Genomic DNA, 23,088 nt, shown 5'->3' with positions numbered 1-23,088 from the left:
TACAAACACAACCAGTTCAAGCCTAGGTTCCCAGCTGAGCCCAAGCAGGCTTCACTGCTAGGCCAAAACCTTCCAAAACCCCCCTACCAGGACAGGTCTACTAGACCTCATTGCCCACCCCCCTGCCAAAGCCTCACTGACCCCCCCACAGGCTATGCCAAAATTGCACAGCAAGAAATTAGCTTGCCAAGAAAGCCACAGAAGGCCGCAGATTCCCCCAGTCAGACCTCTCTAACCTTTGTGGCTTAAGCCCAAGAAAACATCCCAAGAACTTCAACATTCCTTCTGTGTGCTCACGGGCATGTTGAGCCTGAACATTCTTCTCACTTCTGTAGTCAACTTTTATGACCAACAAAGGGGAAAACTTATAATATTAAGACTTGAAAGATTTTCCATTGATTTACAGTATGTCTTCAGGGTTTCAAAGGCATACAGACACAAACACCACAATTTCTCAAGCTCTGTTCCTGTCATAATCATTCTGAACATACCCTGATAAACTTTTCCTTTTCTAAATTCCAGCTTTCTGAATTACAGTTTTGGTAAGCAATCACTATGGTATTATCCAAATACATTCCCTCCAAAATCTTGTGGGCATTGTCTGTAGATGTCACTGAATCATGTTTGGTTTTGTGAAGATAGGATTCAACGATTTTAATTCAGAATTGCAACTGGTCTTCATGTGTATAAAGAGTATCACAGCATCACAGCCTCACAGTATATCAGAAGTTGGAAGGGACCTCAAGAGATCATCAGGTCCAACCCCCTGCCAGAGCAGCATCACTTAGGGTAGTCTGCACAGGAATGCATCCAGGTGGGTTTGGAAAGTCTCTAGAAAAGGAAACTCCATAATCCCACTGGGGAGCCTGTTCCAGTGCTCTGTCACCCTCACTGTAAAGAAGTTTCTTCTCATGTTGAGGTGAAATCTTCTGTGTTCAAGTTTGAACCCATTGTTCTTTGTCCTATCACAGTGTAGCACTGAAAAGAGCCTGGCCCCCTCCACTTGACACTCACCCCTCAGCTATTGCTAGATGTTGATCAGATCCCCTCTGGGCTCTCAGTCTCTCTTCATGGGGAAGATGCTCAAGTCCCCTAATCATCCTCCTGGCTCTCCATTGGATTCCCTCCAGCAGGTCTCTGTCTCTCTTGAACTGGGGAGCCCCAAACTGGGCACAGTATTGCAGGTGTGGTCTCAGCAGGGCAGAGAAGAGAGGTGGAAGAACTTCCCTACACCTGCTGGACACACCTTTCTGATAAACGACCAAATCTATGTCTCATTTGTGCACAGGTGAAAACAGCAATCTGAATTCCAGTGTTAAAGGAATGTTAATTGCAAAACCTAAAATGCACCACAGAACAGAATGTGATAAGCTAGAAGTGATCTGAAATACCATACCCAGCAGCCACACTGGTGAAAAGGACAACAGAATAAACCAGTAACTTGATGAAGAATAATGATTACACATGTGTCATAGTTTACAGCTGGACCCTAATGCCCTTGGGGCAAAAGAAGACTGTTTCACATACAAGACTGGAGTATTGGAACGTTTAAATGGAAAATCTGTTCACAAGCTACAATATTACAATCCATAGTGGTGAGCATAGTGAAGCATATAAAATACAAAGGAATGCATGATCTGGGTTTAATGTAGAAGCTCATTAAGCCAAAAGACTTCACACAAAACCTCCACCAAATCAGACCAAAAACCCAGTACTCCTTCTCTCCAGCTGGGGTTTAACATACGCCCCAGGGCTCTTTCTCCCCCACCACTGCTAGGCTGGATTCAAGCTGGCCAGGTCTGAAACTGCCTCCCCTTGGTCCCTGGCATTAGACCTCAACAGGTCAAGGTTGCACAGTGAGAATTAGTCAGGCCTTGAAGGCCATGGATAAGACTGGAACCATCCTCCCTCCACACCAAATAAGGTAGCTCACTGCATCCAGGGTGGAGAAAGGGAGGAAAGCTAAAGACAATAGTTTGCAGTCAGATTTATAGAGATGCAGGATTCATGGGAGGAAATACAAAGATTACACATTCTAGTGTAATACAAGAGCTTTAACTGTCAGTCTTTTCTTTTTATGCTTCAAGCTCTGTCAAAGAAAGCTGAAAGGATATTGCTTCTTCAGCTTCTTGTATGTCTTGATTATTTTACTCTTATAATCTGCTCTCTGTGGCTCTCCTATAGTGGCTACCGCTTTCAGACCCTGCTTCATGGCACTGAAGTGAAAATAACTAATGACAAGATACAAAGATGATGGGAGCTACTCTGAATCTGTGAGAAATTCATAATTTCAACTGGAAAACATGAAAATCCTAACCACACTTGTGATCTTCTACCGTTGGTGGTTTGTGCCTACAAATGTCAGTTCTGTTCACGACAAGGATACTTTGGTTCAGGGGTAGCCCACAGCTGTGGCACTCATCTGGCTGCATGCAGCAGGGGACTGCCTGCAGGATGTCCTCCTGTCTGTTTACACCAGCTCTGACTCCTTCAGAACACTAAGTGCCTGGATCAGCAGTCATTTTTGTACATTATATGTAATAATAGATGAACATTTGAGGCTGGAATAAGGCTTCGTTATGAATTCTGAACCAAGTTAAGTGTTACTGCATAAATAATTGTCTTCTGCCATTACACATAGTCTGGAGCAGGCACCATTTATTTCTGTGGTGTGCTGACAACACATTGTAATCAGAGTAAGAGTCATTTAAAGCAATTTTGCAGTTCCTATCATGAAAAAAAAAGAGTATCTGTCAAGAGTATCTGAGAAGACTCACAAAAAATTGCATGAAATATGATACAGTGAAAGAGCTGTCTTTTAGAGAGACTAGCACAATGGGAAAATAATAACATATAATGGGAAAATAATAACATATTGCACGGTTGCAATTGATTTAATGAAGTTCAACAAGGGCAAGTGTAGAGGCTTTCATCTGAGAAAGAACAACCCCATGGATCAGTATAGGTTGGGGTCTGACTTGCTGGAGAGCAGTGAAGGGGAAAAGGGCCTGGGGGTCCTGGTGGATGGAAGGTTGACCATGAGCCAGCAATGTGCTCTTGTGGCCAAGAAGGCCAATGCCATTCTGGGTGGATTAGAAGGGTTGTGGTTAGTAGGTTGAGATATTCTCCTCCTCCTCTACTCTGCCCTGGTGAGGCCTCATCTGGAATATTGTGTCCAGTCCTGGGCCCCTCAGTTCAAGAAGGACCTCAGGGAACTGCTTGAAAGAGTCCAGTGCAGAGTCACAGAATTGATGAAGGGAGTGGAAGATCTTCCTTACGAGGAGAGACTGAGGAAGCTGAGGGCTCTTTAGCTTGAAGAGGAGGAGACTGAGAGGTGACCTCAATTATGTTTATAAAATGTAAAGAGTGAGAGCCAACAGGATGGAGCCAGGCTCTGCTCAGTGATGCCCAATGACAGGACAAGGGGCAATGAGTGGAAGCTGAGGCATAGGAAGTTCCATGTGAACGTGAGGAAGAATTTTTTCCCTAAGAGGGTGCTAGAACCCTGGAACAGGCTGCCCAGGGGGGTTGTGGAGTCTTCCTCTCTGGAGATACTCAAAACCCACCTGGATGTGTTCCTGTGTGATCTGCTCTAGGTGATCCTGCTCTGGCAGGAGGGTTGGACTGGATGAGCTTTCAAGGTCCTATCTGGCCCCTGGCATTCTGTGATTCTGTGATTATACTGTGTATTTGACACCTGCTGACTAATTTCCCTTGCCTTTTTTTGTTTGTTTGTTTTTCCTAAGCAAGCTCAACAAAACAGTAGCAGAATTATTATTCTTTCATTATTACTCTCACAACGACACTAGTAATCCACCCAAACCAGGATACAAAAGTCCTAGTGTTCTTTGGTAGTAGAGGATCTGATTTCCAGAAACATTAGGATCTACATTGTTTTCAACAATACAAGAAAAGAAAATAATGGTACCTCTAGGGATTTATGTCTTTTCTCGTACTACATGAGCATCTAATTGAAAACTACCCCTGCTTAAGGTATGTAATTCAATCTGAAAAACCCTGCTTCAGTTAAAACGAAGCATTTTGCTATTTGCACTGCAAATTCATTTTCCTCTTCTGATCATAGACTCAGCCAGGTTGGAAGAGACCTCCAACATCATCCAGTTCAACCTATCACCCAGCCCTATCCAATCAACTAGACAATGATCACATTAATATACCTCCCTTCTAGTAAAAACAGTTTTTCTCCAATGAAATTTTGTATTCTTTGTCTCCATATTGTCACCTTGAGACACTGAGATTTTTTAGATTTGACCAGACACAGCTGTTATGAGAACACCACTCTTCTGCTTGTGTAGTCAGTTTTATTAGATTTTCCCCTATATTCTATCTCTATTAAAATCACCATCTGTGTTCCTGAGGGCACAAAACATGAAAACACAACGGATAGGATATGAGTAAAAATCCAGAAAGGAAATTAACCTTGTACCCGTTACTTTAGAAAGTGTGTGCTATGACTGTGAAGGGTGGGTATTAAATGTTGTTTGCATTAGGATTTGGGTCGACTGTGGGGGGGGTTTAGTGGTTGGTGTGGTTGTTTGTTGAGATTTGTGGGGTGGTTGTGGGAAAGTGGTTGTGAGATGTTGACTGTCGATTTTTTTTGAATTCTGACACAACAATATGTGTTTGGGTTGGATCTGGCGAGTAGTGATTGGTGGGTTTAACTTATGGTGGGTGGTTATGTGTATGTGCAAGGGTTTGCTAGGGAGGGCGGGTGGAATGGGGGGGGGGGGGGGGGGGTATATGGCGGGAGAATGGGATTTTGATTGGGTCTGGTGAACGATTACATGCGAGTAAGTGAATGAGTGGGTGAGTGAGGTGAGAGTGAAGTAAGTAGGGGCGTGAGAGTGAGATATAGAGACTAAGAGATGAGTAAGAGAGTTGGGGAGTCGAGTAAGAGAATAAAGAGTGAGTGAAGAGAGTGGGAGGAGTGAAGTGAGAGAATGGGAAGACCTACAAGAGTGAGTAAGAGAGTGAGAGTGAGTATGAGAACTAAGAGTGAGTTGGGAGAGTGGGAGAGCCGAAACGAAAACAGTAAGAGAGAGTGGACGACGGTTGCGTTTTCGGGAGCGAGTGTGTTGTCACTCACTTTTTTGTTATATATATATATATATATATATGGAACTTCTAAAATAAAGTTTTTATTCTATGGTTACCTCAGAAAAGAATCTAACATGAAAGCCATTTTCTCATGGGAAGGAATTATACATTTTGGACCCGATGATCTCTTGAGGTCCCTTCCAACCTCTAGTATAGTTTTGGTTAACCATGAATTCTACACAATTAAAGGTGTTGGGGACTGAACCAAGTAAAATAAGCCCTCTAGAGCTCCTCTTGGAACAATTCCATCTATACATTGATACTCCCTGTTAATATTGATGTAGATTATTTAATGTCCTGACAATTTCCAGTCAAGATCCCAAAGCAACACAAGTATTAAGTTTTACCCCATCACATCCAAAATAGTTTTTTTTTTTTTTACGTTTTTGGATCTTAAATAAAATTATTTCCATGGTTATTTCTATTAAAGATGTATGACAGGATCTTTTTTTTCACTAAATTAAAAACACTTTACCTAAAAACAACCCAAACATCTCCTGATATGATCACTCAGCTAGGCATTTACCAGGATACATCTATCCTTGACATATCCCTAGCACACTCTCTGCTCCTGTTTTTCTCACAAATATTTTATGACTGTGTTGCTTTATCATCGTTAGAAGAGCACCAGCAAAACAGCAACGATTTTCTTTGTAGTCTGCAACAAATGTGGCACCAATTTTTTATGCTTGTGGACCTTGCTGTGTTCTATTGACAGTGGAGGGCCAATACAGACCTCTGAGTGGCAAATCACTCAGCTCATTATTGCTGATGCTGCTCACAGACATTGGGTTTTGCTGTCTTGCTGGTTAGCTACATTATGAATTTGCAGAATACTCTCAGAGCTGCATGTGCAATAATTTGGAGTGTTGGGTTGAGGTGAGAACCACAAATGACACATTTTCTGGTTCACGTGTTAAGAAGCTATTGATTAATAAAAAAAATGAACCTTCTAAGGCTTAAAGTTGATTTTAGGTATTGACTGATAATTAATTTAAATCTTTAATTCAAATGCAGCATGGAAGGCCTATTCATACAATGAAAAATTTATATTTGAGAGTAATAGGCATAAAATGTAAGACTATGATCTTATTATCCTATTTAAAATCTGCTTTGAGAGCTAGTGAAAGTGGTCTTAACAAATCATGTAATATTTAACAAATACACACAAAACTTCATGATCATTCCAAAGAAGCACATTCAACAAATGTTCAAACATCTTGTTCCAGCAGATTAAAAAGAAAGGATATTGGGTAGGTGTTTTGCATTATCATCAAGATGCATGTACAAGAAGATTGTTCAGCACAAACAGTCAGTGAAATTATCTTGATCTGCATGAATCTCTCATCTGACAAACCTCAGATGACCCTGAAGCTCTGCTACAGACAGAAAGATAATCAGCTGTGCTCTTAACCCTGAATTTATACCAGGATAAAATGGATTGCATTTCAAAGTTTATGAATTACAAAGCAGCAGATCAAAGAGAGAGTGATGGATCCTTTCTGATGTCTCATGGAAGGCACTCAGTGCATACTGTGAGCAATTCAAACATTAGACATTAAAATTTGCACTGATACCCTTTGTACAGTAATTGTGGGCTGTACAGTGCCAATCAACTAAGCATCCCTTTAAGTGCATGCTATGATCTTTACCTCAGCAAGTTGATGTGCTTAAAGTAAGACATTTACTAACACAACCTTATGAAATCAGGGCAAGAGTGAGTTGTATTCCACTGATTTGTTAAGATCCCTGAACAGTCTGCCAAATATATAACATTAAATCCAATCTGAAATTATCCCAATGTCTAATTTCATGCTGACTATGAATAATTCCTAAGCTAACCAAGCTAACCACACACAAATAACCTACCAGTTTCATTAATCCCTGGGAATTTTCAGCTGTGTAAGCAAATGATAGTGAAATATGCTCAGCCACACATCTGGTGGCTGCCATCCCCTTGTTCTCTCAGCTTCCATTTCCTTGGCTGCCATCTTATCCCCTCTTTCACCCTTTTTTCTGCTTTGGCTGAGGAATATGTGGTAAATAAGAAACCCACAAAACCTGTGCTAGAAACTCAGAGATTTTACAGTTTTTTTTTCTGTAATTCTCTGGAACAATGCAGAGAAAAATATCAGGAAAATCCATTTATCGCTGTCTGAGACATGCTCTTCAGCTTCCTGGCTCTGTGTTGCAAATTGATATATTTGTTTGCTAGAGTACAAAAATGTCAAGGCATGCTCTGTGATGCCCATTCCCTCCCTGCTTGCAGGTTCAGCCTCTCTTCTATTAAAAAATCTGGCATGGAGCTGGGTAAGGGTATGTACTCAGGATTTAAACCCAAGCATGGCTTTATGCCACAGTGAGCAAGGATTAATACAGCATGGAAGCATTTCTGTGATATACCAGAACCACAGTTGTGTGGCACTCTGTGCACCTGCCACTATGGCCAGCAGCTGACAAAAATCAAGCTATGCAATTTAGGCACATTCATCTATCAATACTTACACAGGTGATCATTGCAGCCATGAATTACATTGGGTTGCAGCCTACTCCTGCTGCTGCAGGAACAGTCAACCCAACACTCCCAGTTAAGGTAACCTGGATGCTTTTGGGAGCAAGAATATTCAAAAAGGACCAGATTAGCCTGAGTCCTGTGAGTGATAATCACAGAGCTCCCAGGACAGCAAAAAACAGTGACTGCAGCATGCAGTGCATAGGTCACTGTGCTACCTTAGCTTTACAGTGTGCTCTCTATTCCACAGCTACATGAGCCACAGACACTACAAGGCAAATTTATAGCACACATATGAAGTAAGAACCATGTTTAAATAGTTTGGGTATTTTTTTTACAACAAAATGGACTCCTGGTCCTTAACCAGAGCTCAGTTAGGAGCACAGTAATGCAATTATAACCACAGTAAAAATGTGCAATAAAAGCACTCCAATATAAATGTGAAGATGGGAATGTATTACTAATAAATGCACTAATAAATATTTCTGTTTCTGCAGCACTTTAAGTTGTAATAAATGTTAGGCCACTTTTTTTTTTTCTATTTTTGTTTTTTAAATGCAACTGAAACAGTTTCACACCAAGGGCAAAAAGTCTGAAGAGTTAGGTCACAGGTATTATAAAAATGAGAATACACATTTAAACCAAAAATAGTATGAATGCTTGTCATAGGTTTCCTAGTTATTTTTCCTTAATTATCGGGTAAAAGGAGATGGGAAAAAAAGAAAAGATATGAATGACAAAATCTGGCAGCACTTGCTTAACAATCAGTATCAGGAGTGATATTTAAGGAGTCATATAAAGAAGTGCCATTAAAAAAAAGTATAATGCTTTTCTAATGTGAAGTAACAGGTAAGAAACATTGCAAATCTGAGAGGGGAAACCAGATTACAGGAGAACTCATGTGGTAAGGACTGAAATGAGTCACAACACTGAAAACTTTTAGGTCAGTGTGAGATCATAAAAACTAAGCTAAAACTCTTTCTGCTGTGAATGAGACACGCAGAAGATCCATCAGAAACAAGATGTAGTCAGAGCAACAAATTAGGAAGATCACCACAAATTCCTGCAGAAAATATTCCCATTCAACTGTTAAGCAGTAATGAATTGAGTACCTGCCCATGCTTGCCGGAAGGTGCACCAAAGGAAGATGACATTTTCACATTAGAATAGTAGCACCTAATTTATTTTCAGAAGGAGCACCCTGAAAAGGTTTTTAAAAATGCATACAGACACACAAGAATGTTTTTTTACCATGAGGGTGATGGAACACTGCAACAGGTTGCCCTGGGAAGTGGTTGAGACTCCTTTCCTGGAGATATTCAAGGAGAGGCTTGACAGGGCTCTGGGCAACCTGACCTAGTGGAGGATGTCCCTGCTGACTGCAGGGGGGTTGAAATGGATGACCTTTAATGTTGTTAAATGACTACCTGAAAAATGCATTGAATTTTAGAAATACTCTGCCCTGAATTCTGTAAAAAATGCTTTTGATGGCAATGCAAAGATCAGCCCTGCTGCCCTCAATATCCACAAAGAATTTTAGTTGTTGTTGGTTTGTTTCCCCCTTGGAGAAGATAGATTAGAAATAGTTGAGGATATAAAATGAAATAGCTATAGCAACTGAACTGACCATTTCTTGTGCTTATTTCTTTTTGACTTTGTAAGGAAGGCAATGAAGTATGTACTATTGCTATAATAATTTTCAACCTGTTCAGCTGCTATGCCACACATTGTGATTCAAATGTGTTGAGACAGAAATTAATGCTGTGGAACGTGGAGCATGAGGAACATCCACAAAAAGAAAAAAAAAAAAACCAAACCCAAACCATTACCACATTTAAAAGTGAAAGGCAACAATAACTTTTTTGAAGAGTTAACATTTAACTAGCTGGCCAAGGTTTAAGGCAGAATGAAAAGCAATGACATATAGCACATAAAGATAACATTTCAAACCAAGATATTTTTAGTTATGTGAAACTTTGCATAACAGAATTTGGCACAATTACACAGACATTTAAAATCAAAGTTCAGACCACAAAGAAGGTCTCCCCATAGTCAGGAAATTTATAGCTAAAAAAAAAAGAAAAATAATTGAAAATTAACATGTAGGAGAGAGTTTGCAAAGCAAACCATTTCAATTACACTATTCAGAGAAAAGGAAAATGGTAAAGTGAGGCACTACAGAGGAAAGCAGTTACAGACTTTTTGCAAAGAAAGTGTACTTAGAGTCACCAAAAATAGGAACACTCCATCTATACTTAGCCTTCTTCAGGGAAACAAAATGTCACCCTATTTCACCCATTTTCATCCAGAGATTTGGTATCCATCATTTCTGAGTTTCAGCATGAGGAAATAATGCATGTATTATACAGTGAAGTAATGCACATACTATTTTTCTCAGTCAACTACTATTTCATCTTTAATATGTTTATAAGACAAAATGTTTAGAAAACAAAATGTTTAGAAATAACACTTCTACTAAAAAAAAAATAAATCACTTTATATTGTATTTACATACAAAGGCTAAGGCAAGCAAGAATCTCTTGTAACAAAAAGTGCCTTAAGCTAATAGGACCTGAAACAGATGAGGATAAAAATATGTTTTCACATGAGGCCAGTGACATGTGAAGTCCCTCAGGGATCAGTCCTGGGACCAGTCTTGTTTAATGTTTCTGTTGGTGACATGGACAGTGGCACTGAGTGCACCCTCAGCAAGTTATCCAATGACACCAAGCTGTGTGGTGCAGCAGGCAAGCTGGAGGGAAGGGATCCATCCAGAGGGACCTTGACAGGCTGGAGAGGTGGGCACAAGCCAACCTCATGAGGTTCAAGACCAAGTGCAGGGTCCTGCATCTGGGTTGAGGCAATCCCAAGCACAAATATAGGCTGGGCAGGAACTCGCTTGAGAGCAGCCCTGAAGAAAGTGGCCTGGGAGTGCTGGTGGATGAGAAGCTCAACATGAGCCAGCAGTGTGCACTTGCAGCCCAGAATGCCAATCACATCCTGGGCTGCATCAAGAGAACTGTAGCCAGCAGGTCGAGGGAGGTGATTCTCCCCCTCTACTCCACTCTGGTGAGATCCCACCCGGAGTACTGTGTCCAGTTCTGGAGCCCCTGTTACAAGAGATGTATGGACATGCTGTAACATGTCCAGGGAAGGGCCATGAGGATGATCAGAGGGCTGGAGCTCCTCTCCTATGGAGACAGACTGAGAGAGTTGGGGTTGTGCAGTCAGGAGAAGAGAAGACTCTGAGGAGACCTTATTGTAGCCTTCCAATATCTGAAGGGGGCCTACAGGAAAGCTGGGGAGGGATTTTTTAGGGTGTCAGGTAGTGATAGGACTAGGAGGAATGGAGCAAAGCTAGAAATGAGTAGATTCAGATTGGATGTTAGGAAGAAGTTCTTCCCCATGAGGGTGGTGAGACACTGGAACAGGTTGCCCAGGGAGGTGGTAGAAGCCTCATCCCTGGAGGATTTTTAAGGAGACTGGATGTGACTCTGGGCATCCTTATGGCAGGGGGGTTGGAACTGGATGATCCTTGAGGTCCCTTCCAACCCTGACAATTCTATGATTCTATGCAACCATGGGTAAAAAGGACACACCAAAGTTACCTGATGATTTACTTTAAAATATGCATATACTAAATATTACAGAATATTTCAATAGAGTTAAGGATAATACAATGACATCTGCAGCATCCCTCACAGTCAGAGTCAAAACTGTCATCAGCTGTTAGAAGATTCTGTATTTTCACTGGTTTCTTTACTTGCTCTGCATAGTAAGAATTAAGCAATTAAAAGAGTATTTGAAACTTCTCTGGTAAGCAAGTGGCTGTATTTTCTGGTGGGTTTGGTATAGAACATAAAGAATCACAAAGGACAAATCATCCTTTCTCTTCTGTGATGTAAATAATTTATGAATGCTTTTACTGGTCTTTCACTGATCCGGACTGATCCATCTGGATCAATCCACATCCATCTGGATTGATGGGTTGAGGCCAATGGAACAAGGTTTACAAGGTCAAGTGTTGGATCCTGCACCTGAATCACAACCACCTCGTGCAACACTATGGGCTTGGGGCAGAGTGGCTAGAAAAGCTGCCTGGTAGAACAGGACCTGGGGGTGGGGGTTGGTAGCTGGCTGAACAGGAGCCAAGAGTGTGCTCAGGTGGCCATGAAGACCAGTGGAATCTGTCTTGTATCAGAAATAGTGTGGCCAGCAGGGCTAGGGAACCAATTATCTGTTCTGGTGAGGCTGAGCCTCAAATACTGTGCTCAGTTTTGGGTCCCTCACTACAAGAGAGAACTTGAGTTGCTGAAGCATGTCTGAAGCTGGTGAATGGGCTAGAGCACAAGTGTTATGAGGAGTAGCTGGTTTAGCATGGGGAAAAGGAGGAGTAGGTGGTTTAGGTTATCAGGAATAGGTGGTTTAGCATGGAGAAAAGGAGGCTGAGGGGAGACATTATTCCTCTCTACAACTACCTGAAAGGAGGCTGCAGCGAGGTTAGGGTCGGTCTGTTCTTCCAAGTGGAAATGACCTCAAGTTGCACCAGGAGAAGTTTAGGTTGGTTATTAGGGAAAGATTCTTCACAGAGAGGATTGTAAAGCACTGCTGCCCAGAGAAGTGGCTGAGTCATCATCTCTGGAGGTATTTAAAAGCTGTGGTGCTTAGGGGTGTGGTTTAGTGGTGACCTAGCAGTACCGGGTTAATGATTGGGCTTGATGTTCTTAAAATTCTCTTCCAACCAAAATAATCCTATGATTCTATGGATGCTATAAAAAGCAGCATTAGGACACCCTAATGAATTAAGCAAGCCACTGTCAGGAAGGAAACCACTTCCCTAAAAGTATCACAGTATATCAGAGGTTGGAAGGGACCTCAACAGATCATCAGGTCCAACCCCCCTGTCAGAGCAGGATCACTTAGGGTAGTCTGCACAGGAATGCATCCAGGTGGGTTTGGAAAGTCTCCAGAGAAGGAGACTCCCCTGCGCATCCTGTTCCAGTGCTCTGTCACCCTCACTGTCAAGAAGTTTCTCCTCATGTTGAGGTGAAATCTTCTATGTTCAAGTCGAATGCTTGCAGTTAGATGAAGCAGAAGTTTATGGTTCAAAACTTTGGCAAGCTCTTTGATAGCCTCAGGAGTTAAATTTAGCCTCAAAATTGAGTAAAAGTCTGTGGAAGGAAGTGTAAATTGTAACAATGAGGCTTTAAAAGGAGGCCTGAGTGTTTTATACAATCTATGCATCAACTGACAGAGGCAATATAATCCTGTTGGGAATTTGTATATGACATTGGCTTTCTCAACAGATAGTGAAGAAAGAGCATAGTAGTATGCTGCTGTATAAACTCAAACCAATCATTTCTCTAATTTCATATTCTACACAGTCTCAGTGCTTTCTGGGTTCAGAAAGCATATCTTTGAAACAGTAAATGTAATTCAAGCTGTGTTTTCCATGTCACATTTTCTACTTACAAGGGAAAAAAAGATACCTTACTAACCAGAAACAAAAATGGGCTTTGAAGTGTCACTTATCACACTGTTTTTATTAACACGGGGAGATTTTGCAAGGGCTGGTTAAATGTTTAGGATGGGCAGGAGAAAATTCATGTGCAAAATAAGCACAGACATCCAAAAATTTACTTTTCCCCAGTATAGTATTAGCTTAATTATACATAAAACCTTATACATAAAAGCTCTAAAGACTGCTTTTTTGGGGGAAACTATTTGTTGGGAGCATTGAAATCTCTCAATGGAAATTGCAACAGTTGTCATTTAACACTGCACAATGCAGCAGAAATGGATTTAAAAGCCTCACCACAGGCTTGGTCTATGTAACTCGACTGTGTGAAAGCCACTTACAGCTTCAGTTCCTGGTGATATATGATGTTAATGCACTTAGTATGTTGATTGCATGTGCTGCAGTTTACCATACTTTTAGAAAACACTCACACTTGCAACCCTAAGAAGAGGATCTCAAAAGCTGTGGAACAAAAGTAGTTATTTTGTCTGTAATTTCAATTTTAATTTCCATGAAGATCATAAATGATAAAACTGGGAAAGAGAATTATATCCCACGTCCCTTGCACATGAGACTTAACCTTCTCAAACTAGTGCCAGCTTGCAGAGTCTTGTTAGAATTTGACAATGTTCATTCACTCACTGAAGAGCAACTTGTTTGCCTTCAATGTATTCACAGACAGACCCTCTTGTACCACTGAGCTTTGGTACTGGGTGTACCACTTGCAGCTTGGCCAGTCGTTAGCTGCAAATTAGAAACCTCAGCAACAAAACTGTTTGGTGAGACCATAGTTGTGTGTGGAACCAGATGGAAACCAGCACCATTTTAAGAGCACCTAAAGAATAAGCAAATGCAGCTAGGTTTTACAGTAATTTCAGCTAAAAGCAGGAAGTAATTTGTTTCAGGAAATTGTTAATATCTACTACTCATCTTAGCTCCAATGAGCAGGACATCTACCAGTTATGAACAAATGCTGGCTGCCAGTGTCAGCATAAAAGTAAAAATCAGGTGATAATTTTGGGTGCGTCATGTGATAACTGCCAATCAACCCCAAATATAATAAGGATGACTCTGGAATTTCGTTAGTGTAGGCCCAGTCTGCATGAATATTCACCAACAGCAATTCAGGTTGCTGCTGTGTTTAAAGGTCCCTTCTGCTGCCACTAATCAGGTGCAGCAAAATAAAATATTCAATCAAATAAAAAAAAATACAATCCATAGAAATATAAATACTAGCTACACAATCTAAATCCCTCAGCAGGTCCACCTGTCCATCTCAATTGCCCCTGCAGTTTAAAGTCAATGCTACTCAATAGCATTCCCTGTCATCTACAAAGTGCTTTGTAAAATGGTGTTGCCAACTAGAGCTGAAATCAGCTTTTCCACAGTTACAGATGTTTTTCACTGCCTTTGGTATGCAATGTAATGTGCTACAAAGACTGTTAAATGATATTTACTTGCCATCTAATGATGGAAAGCAATAGTCTCTGTATTACAATTTTCTCTTTTTTATATGGACATTTCCCATAAGTTCTCCTGAGTGTCTGCAGTTTCTCATTATTGATCTGTGATAAAGCCACAGTATCACAGTACATTAGAGGTTGGAAAGGACCTCCAGAGATCATTGAGTCCAACCCCCCTGCCAAAGCAGGATCACCTAGAATAGTCCTCACAGGAATCCAGGTGGGTTTTGAATGTGTCCAGAGAAGGAGACTCCACAACCTCTCTGGGCAGACTGTTCCAGTGCTCTGTCACCCTCGCTGTACAGAAGTTTCTCCTCATGTTGAGCTGAAATCTTCTGTTCAATCCATAGCTTTTCACAGAACGGTGATGTCTTAACATATGAATTTCTACTGTTTTTTTAATCTCTGAGTCTTCTACTTGTTATATATACCTAGTCACATACCATTTTAAGCAGGGAACTGATTTACTGTCTAAGTTTTATGTTTAGATATATTCCTGAACGCACTCTGACACTCTTAGAATCAATATGGGAAAATGGATATGAAAGAAAATAGCAATTTTCTTGGGTGAGCAGACACTGAGTGACAGGAATACAGAAATTACTGGAAACCATATATTCAATTCCCATGGAAACCTTGGCCTTTTATGCTCATACATAGCACAATAAATCTTTAAAGCTCTTTACTGCCTGTGTATTCCCTGTGGAATCTAGCATAAAAATGAGCTTATATATTGCAGTTCTCTATTTACCTTTGTATTGTTTAAATAACTGTTTGTGTGAACACTGAACTCTTGATCAAATCCATCAACTGTTTGGAAACAATCCACTCATTCTCTTCCACATCTCTCCCATCTAGCTCCTTTTTTCATTATTATTGCATGGAATTTCCATTTTTGACCCTTAACAGTTCTTCACAAGAGACTCTATTCAGATTTTATGCTTGGCTGATCACGTATTTTTCTAAATGTTCTTAGTATTATGGAGACATAAAGCTTGTACAACATATCTGAGGGTATGGGGCAAGAAAGGCTATGAAAATCCTATTTCAACTTTATTTCATTGTGTATGTTTTTATTCCTTACTGTAAGTACAAGTTTCACTCATTATTTTCTTTAAACTCCAAATAGCAAGAGAATGCTCTACAAAGCTGGTCCCATGGGCAGTAAAGTGAACTTGGATTTAAGTGGATCACAAAAGGGAGTGATTAGAGAAGTGCAATGCATTTCAGTTGGCTTGACTGATCACAAAGACTGCTTTCTATTTAATGTTACAACGACTGTACAATGAGAGTCATGTACCACATGCAACACAGTGTAACTAAATTATATGAACCAAATTATTCTGGACATTGTGAAATTCATATATAAAAGATTGATATTTTATTTTTGTACAGATACAATGCAGAGAAGAAAGGGGTAATTCAAAATATCTAGTTCACAGTTCATAAAAGGTACTAATATTTTAATTGAAGATCCTAGGTACTAATATCTTAATTCAAGATCCTATTTTTAGGTAGTTACTTTAAAGAAGTAACTTTTCTAAGCTTAATATTGGGGAAAAAAGATCACTTTATGACTTTGCATCTGCCATTATCACACATTATTCTGAATTACAGGTATTCCAGTCTTCAGCAATTACTTAGTAGTACTACCAAAGTTTAATCTTGACTGTGGCTGTTTCCACTCTCATGATTCTGAGTAAAAAAAAACACCAGTAAATGTGCAGCTTTAATCCAGCTTTACTGCTTCTCTGATTTGTTTCTGCCAATGTGAGAAGCATACATCAGGTAGCAATGCAGAACATGATGGGAATGGCAAATGACCAGCAATTAATGACCACCAGACTCCAGTATTTCTGTTTTCGAGCCTCCCTGGGGTGTAAGATTCCATTCCATATGTGTGTACAGTTGTGTGTGCAATACAGTTAGGTGTTGCTGTTCATCCTTTCAAAGAATAGAGAACAGACTGAACACTACTTTACAGGGGAAAAAAAACCTCTCTTGTCCAAATTCACAGCGGTTATAGAGCACCAGAGTTCACCATGGTTTACCACTGCAGTTATAAGGGAAGAGACAAACCTAAATTTCAAGGTCATCCTTAGTCCTTCCCCATCGATGTTAACACTTATATAATGTGCATATATACATGTGTGGTTTACTTAATTTTATAGGAAAATGGAAATTCAGGTTATTAAATTTTTCATAGTATCTGACATATTCATTCTTTCACTACCTTTTCATGTCTAGTAAGAAATGGGGAAATTTGCCACTGGGTTCTTGGATTTTGGCTTGCTCAGGAGGGAATAAATCAGTGAACAGAAAGTTGTATTCATGTTAGGACCACCTTAAACGAGTCTCATTAAGAAGCTTACTCAGAGTATAATTTTTTGAAATTGTCTGGGGGTTTTCTTTTTCTCTTTTTTTTTTTTTTTACCTGACAGGTTTAAGAAAAGTGACAGGGAACACATGGGACAGAGCATTAGAGAAACTGAATGTCAAAAGTGGAGAAAGTGTTTTGTGTTACCTCCTGGTTAGCAGCAGCTAGTTCTTCTTCCAGTGCAGAGACTCTTTCTAAAGAAACCCTCAGTCGTTCCCTCACCTAGAAGAAAAACCAAAATATGTGCAGTAACGTAATCTCTATCAGTCTTTCAAGATTATACCATCTGCCATACTGTGTGCCCTACCAGCCCATCTGCAGGCATGCTTGCTGCATCCTTTCATGAGACATGCTGTGAAGTCAACTTTTAACCTAACTGCAGGAAGACTTAACCCAGGAAAATGTGTTGAACCTGTATCACAGTATCACAGTGTCACAGTGTATCAGAGGTTGGAAGGGACCTCCAGAGATCAGCAGGACCAACCCCCCTGCCAGAGCAGCATCACTTAGGGTAGTCTGCACAGGAATGCATCCAGGTGGGGTTGGAAAGTCTCCAGAGAAGGAGACTCCACAATCTCTCTGGGGTGCCTGTTCCAGGGCTCTGTCACCCTCACTATAAAGAAGTTTCTCCTCATGTTGAGATGAGATCTTCTATGTTCTAGTTTGAACCCATTGTTCCTTGTCTTATGACTGTGAACCACCCAAAAGAGCCTGGCCCCCTCCACTTGACACCCATCCCTCAGATATTGATAGACATTGATCAGATCCCCCTCAGTCCTCTCTTCTCCAGACTAAACAGCCCCAGGGCTCTCAGTCTCTCTTCACAGGGAGATGCTCAAGTCCCCTAAGCATCCTCCTGGCTCTCTGTTGGATTCTCTCCAGCAGGTCTCTGTCTCTCTTGAACTGGGGAGCCCAAAACTGGACACAGGATTCCAGGTGTGGTCTCAGCAGGGCAGAGTAAAGAGGTAGAAGAACTTCCCTAGCCTTGCTGGACACCTTTCTTGATACATCCCAGCACTGTAACTGCTATGCTGCTGTTCCACAGTTTGCCTATAACTTTGGGGAATACACAGCAAATGCAAACATTCCAAGACCACATGGCGGGGAGGGGGGGATGTAGAATGTTGTTCACAGGAAACTTTTGCAACAGATAAGGTGAAAAATACATTTCATAGAATCACAGAATGTTAGGAGTTTGAAGGGCCCTCCAGAGATCAAATCCAACCCCCCTGCCAAAGCAGGATCACTTAAGGCAAGCTGTACAGAAACATATCCAGGAAGGTTTTGAAAGTCTCCAGAGAAGGAGACTACACCATCTGTCTGGGCAGCCTGTGCCAGTGCTTTGTCACCCTCACCATAAAGAAGTGTCTCCTTGTATTGAGGTGGAACCTCCTGTGTTTTAGCTGGTACCTGTTGTTCCTTGCCCCATTATTGGGCACCACCGAAAGCAGACCATCACCTTCATCTTGACACCCACCCCTCAGATATTTATAGGCATTGATTAGATCCCTTCTCAGCCTTCTCTTCTCATGATTAAAAGCCCCAGGTCTCACTCTTAATTCAGAGGACAGACGTTCCAGGCCCTCAATCATCCTCTTAGCTCCCCATTGGACTCACCCCAGCAGATTATGTCCTCTCTTGAACTGGGAAGCCCAAAACTGGACACCGTATTGCAAGTGTGGTGTCACCAGGGCAGAGCAGATGGGGAGGAGAACCTCCCTAGACCTGCTGGCCACACTTTTCTTAATGCATTCCAGGATGCCATTGGCCCTCTTGGCCACAACGGCACATTGCTGTCCCATGGGGAACTTGCTCTCCACTAGGACTCCCAGGTCCTTCTCCACACAGCTGTTTTGCAGCAGGATGACCTCTAGTCTGTCCTGGTGCCTGGTGTTATTCCTCCCCATTTGCAGATGTTCTAAGTCCGCTCCATGGAAGATCACAGAATCACAGAAAACAGATCTGTCGACATTAATTGAATGTGACAAATTCATTGAAACAAATAACTTTAAGCATTGCCTTTAGGCACACACACCAAGGTTGTTTTGGTTTATGTCATCTTGCAGTTTGCTTGGGTTTTGCAAAAAAAAAAAAACCAAAAAACCAATCCTACACAAGATATGCTCTCATAAGTAGACAAAAACCTGCTGTGTTTGTACCAGTTTTATAGGTGACCTGTTCCAAGGATGTCTATGATCTACTTAATTGTTATTATTACTACTGTAATTATTAAGGATTACCAAATAATAACTTAATACCAGTGAAGACAGATGCAGTGTTGAGTGTCCTGGCTCAACATTAGCTCATGTAGCAACAGACAACCTAAGCTGGCAATGCAGTCACCAGTCTGCCAACAGGATCAAAGGCAGATCAGACCTGAAGTCATCTTCATTGCTATGTGTAGGTGACTCTCTCTTGACTATAAAGGCTCTTTGTGACAACTACTCTCCTAATTGACTTCATCAGGCACCTCAAATCAAATGACTTTGCAACTTGGCTAACCAGTCAGCACTCAGGATCTATCTCTATACACGTTCCAACAGTACTGCAACAAAGCTGTCTGAGCTGATGATCCAAGGATGCAATGTTTGGAGGGAAAGTCAGCACATTCTATTAGGCCAAGAGGTGTAGTTTGAAAGCAAAGCAAACCAAAAATCATTCTTTTATGTGCAATGTAACATTGTACATATTTATATACTTAAAATTTGGTTTGCTCCCTGGAGAAATACAGGAGACCCTCAAAAAGGCTGTGTGTGTCCTAATGCTGTCATATTTTTTTCAGTGATGTCTTTCAGCCTAATAAATATTACCTTTCCTTACATATTTATTTTCCATTGCTACTGACTGACAGAAATTTTGCAAATAAACTCACTGCCTCCTAGGAATGGCTGAGACTGTGCTAGAGGAAAATTATTGAGCAAAACTGTAACATAGCATGTTCAGTAAACTTTAAACCTAACTAAAAAAAAAAATCCCCCCCCAAAACAAACAAAAAAAAACCCAAAACCATATTCAGGAAATGAACACCAAAAAAAAAAATAAAAGGAAAAATATTTAGCCTTTGTAAAAAGTGCAAATATAGAATCATAGAATCAGTCAGGGTTGGAAGGGACCACAAGGATCATCCAGTTCTAACCCCCTTGCCTTGGCCAGGGACACCTCACACTATATCAGGCTGGCCAGAGCCTCATCCAGCCTGGCCTTAAACACCTCCCTGGACAACCCATTCCAGGCTCTCACCACTCTCATGGGGAAGAACTTCTTCCTCAAATACAGCCTGAATCTCCCCACTTCCAGCTTTATTCCGTTCCCCCTAGTTCTATCATTACCTGATATCCTAAAAAGTCCCTCTCCAGTACTTTGAGCTTTTTGCTCCTCTTCACAGCTTTATTAAAAGAAATAACAAAATAAAAGAAAAGGCATTTTATGCATTCACAGAAATTGTTAGAGAGCTCTCAGTGAACTACTGTTTTACTATACGGTAAACAATATTGCTAGCCTTAACAGAACAGACATCACAAATGATTTGCTCAAAGGAGCAAAAGAGAAGTGAGTTGAAGAGTGTTAATATGTAAGAAATATGAAGACACTCTCAAGACTAGAAAGAATCCTCAGTTTTTTAGTCCAATTTATGATGCATTAATTTATCTCTATTCCTTCACGCAACAAAGCACATAAAAAATAATCCAGCAGTTAATGTTTCCATAGCTGTGTGTTGTAGGTTAAATAGACATTCCCTGTGGGTTGTGGCTATGTAATCAATAGCTAAAATGTAATAACTGACTGCTCTTGTTCCTTACCTGATGCAAATGAAGTTTAAACCATCTTGGAGAGGCAGTGACTGAGCCATCTCCGAGTGGCAGTGCTCATGACTGTTTCAACTATTTCCATACAACAGAACACAGTCAAAATAAGGAATGGAACCCCAAATGTTTCTGCTCTTTATTAACTTATTTTACTATTTTTCTTCAAAGGTGTAGGTCAAAGTCTTCTTTCATAAAGCTTTCCAAAGTGAATGAAAACATCCTCATACAGCTTCAGATTTCTTGTAGTAACCTAAGCTATCACTACAGTCATTTCATATAAATTTTTCAGTACTCAATTACAGCACACTTGGAAAATGTAAAGTTAATTGGAAATATTTAGTAATTCAAATTTATTCATAAATTCCATCCCATTCTATTTTTCATATGCATGCTTCACAGCAGATATATAATGCATCAATTACTCTGGCTGTAACTGAAAAATTTTAATTGTTTAAACAAATGAAAAAGTATTTCTTACTTCATGGGCCTTCCCTTTTTCCTATTTTTCAAATCATATTCTGGTTGAAAACCAATAGTACTTCCTCAGTTCTTCTACCACTTCCAAGGGCTGTTTGATGACCTGTTTCCCTAACCAGATGGTCAAAAAGTCCAAGGCAGTGAGTCCACTAGCTGGCACATCTATCCTCTCTCTCTACTCCTACCACACTCTCTGCCTTCCCAGAAGTTCCCCCAGTTCCTCTGCAGATTCCAAAACTCTCTTTCTGTATCCTGCTTCTCTTCTCACTACCATTTCCATCCTTTGCTATCTCTCAATTATTGAAGTCCATGTTCTGCCAGTGAGGAGTGGAGTCCAGTCTTTAAGAAGCCTGATTTCATAGAATTGTTTCAGTTGGAAGAGACCTTTAAGATCATTGAGTCCAACCTTCAACCCAAGAACATCATGGCCATTAAACCACATCCCAAAGTGTCACATCCAAATGTTTCTTGAACACCTCCAGGGATGGTGACTCCATCACCTCCCTGGGCATCCTGTTCCAACACCTGACCACTCTTTCCATAAAGAAATCTTTCCTGATATCCAGTCTAAACCTTCCCTGGCACAATTTCAGTCCATTTCTTCTTACTCTATCACTTGGTACTAGGAAGCATAGACTCACTCCCACTTCCCAATTTCTCAACGGGAATTTCATCTTAGATGTATAAGCTATATGGTTATGTGGTCCTGCTCTGGCAGGGGAGGTTGGACTTGATGATCTTTGGAGGCCCCTTCCAACCCCTAACATCCTGTGATCCTGTGAACCACATGGCCAAATGACAATCATCTTTCTGGCTTCAGTCCTCTTGGCTGGAAGCACTGCTGAAAGAGACCTCATTGCTCTGTACAACTACCTGAAAGGACATTGTAGAGAGGTTCGTATTGGTGTCTTCTCACAGGTCATTAGTGATAGAATGAGATGGAATGGTCTCAAGCTGCAGCTGGGTAGATTTAGAGTGGACATTAGGAAAAAATTGTTCACAGCAAGAGCGTTCAGACATTGGAATGTGCTGCCCAGGGAGGTGGTGGAGTCCCCAAGCCTGGATGTGTTTCAAGGTGGTTTGGATGTGGTGCTTGGGATCTGGTTTAGGGGTGAACCTTGTAGAGTAGGGTTCTGGGTTGGACTTGGTGATCCTGAGGGTCTTTTCCAACCTGAATGTTGCTGTGATTCTGTGAAGATGATTGAGAGAAAATTCCCAAGATGGCAGTCCTTAATAGCTGAAATGAAACACGAGTTGATAGTTTTACTTTTAATTCTCCTAAGTTTCCTAAAACCTCCATGTATTCAAGCCTAAGTGTTTCGGAGGTGGCAATGCATGATAAAAAGAATAACAAAAAATGTCTAACAGTGGCATTCATCCCAGATTGTGTCAGAATTTGCAAATCCTCTAGGTCACATTATTGAGAAGGTCACAACCCCAAGTGGAGCTGGAGTCTGAAAAATTATCCTTTACCTTTACACATTGTAGAACTGAATCCTAGCAGGTTTTACACAGACATTTTTATGTGACATTTCAGAAAACAAAACAAAACAAAACAGGTAGAGAATGAATGTATTTCATCTGAATATCAAGCTATTCTATTAAATTTTATTATTCTTGGCCTATTGTCAGTAACAACATGGAACAGCAAGACACTGAGCAACAGCTGAAAGCTATTTCTTTTGCTTTGCCTTTCCTTCCCTGCCTTCTATGCACACAGTTAATGCACTGCCTTTTTAAAATGAGCTAACCAAAACTGCAGCCTGATGGCCTTTATTTGTTCTTCGAATACAGGGGTTGCCAAAGGAACTGAAAGC

At 40.8% G+C, this 23,088-nt stretch overlaps 1 protein-coding gene across 8 annotated transcripts in view; it reads right to left on the bottom strand.

Moving 5' to 3' along the window:
- Positions 1-23,088, bottom strand: part of PPFIA2 (PTPRF interacting protein alpha 2) — a 309,460-nt gene that overhangs the window by 77,537 nt on the left and 208,835 nt on the right. For 7 of the 8 annotated variants that reach the window (XM_054399556.1, XM_054399558.1, XM_054399560.1 and 4 more), the window contains one exon: positions 17,136-17,210. The exons of the other annotated variant lie outside the window; for it this stretch is intronic. In XM_054399556.1, the coding sequence (XP_054255531.1) occupies positions 17,136-17,210 (75 nt within the window). The remainder of the gene's footprint in view (positions 1-17,135; positions 17,211-23,088) is intronic. 8 annotated transcript variants of the gene reach the window in all.

Source organism: Indicator indicator, chromosome 3, assembly GCF_027791375.1.
Source record: "Indicator indicator isolate 239-I01 chromosome 3, UM_Iind_1.1, whole genome shotgun sequence".
Classification (NCBI taxonomy): Eukaryota; Metazoa; Chordata; class Aves; order Piciformes; family Indicatoridae; genus Indicator; species Indicator indicator.
This window is presented reverse-complemented; position numbering and strand designations above follow the sequence as displayed.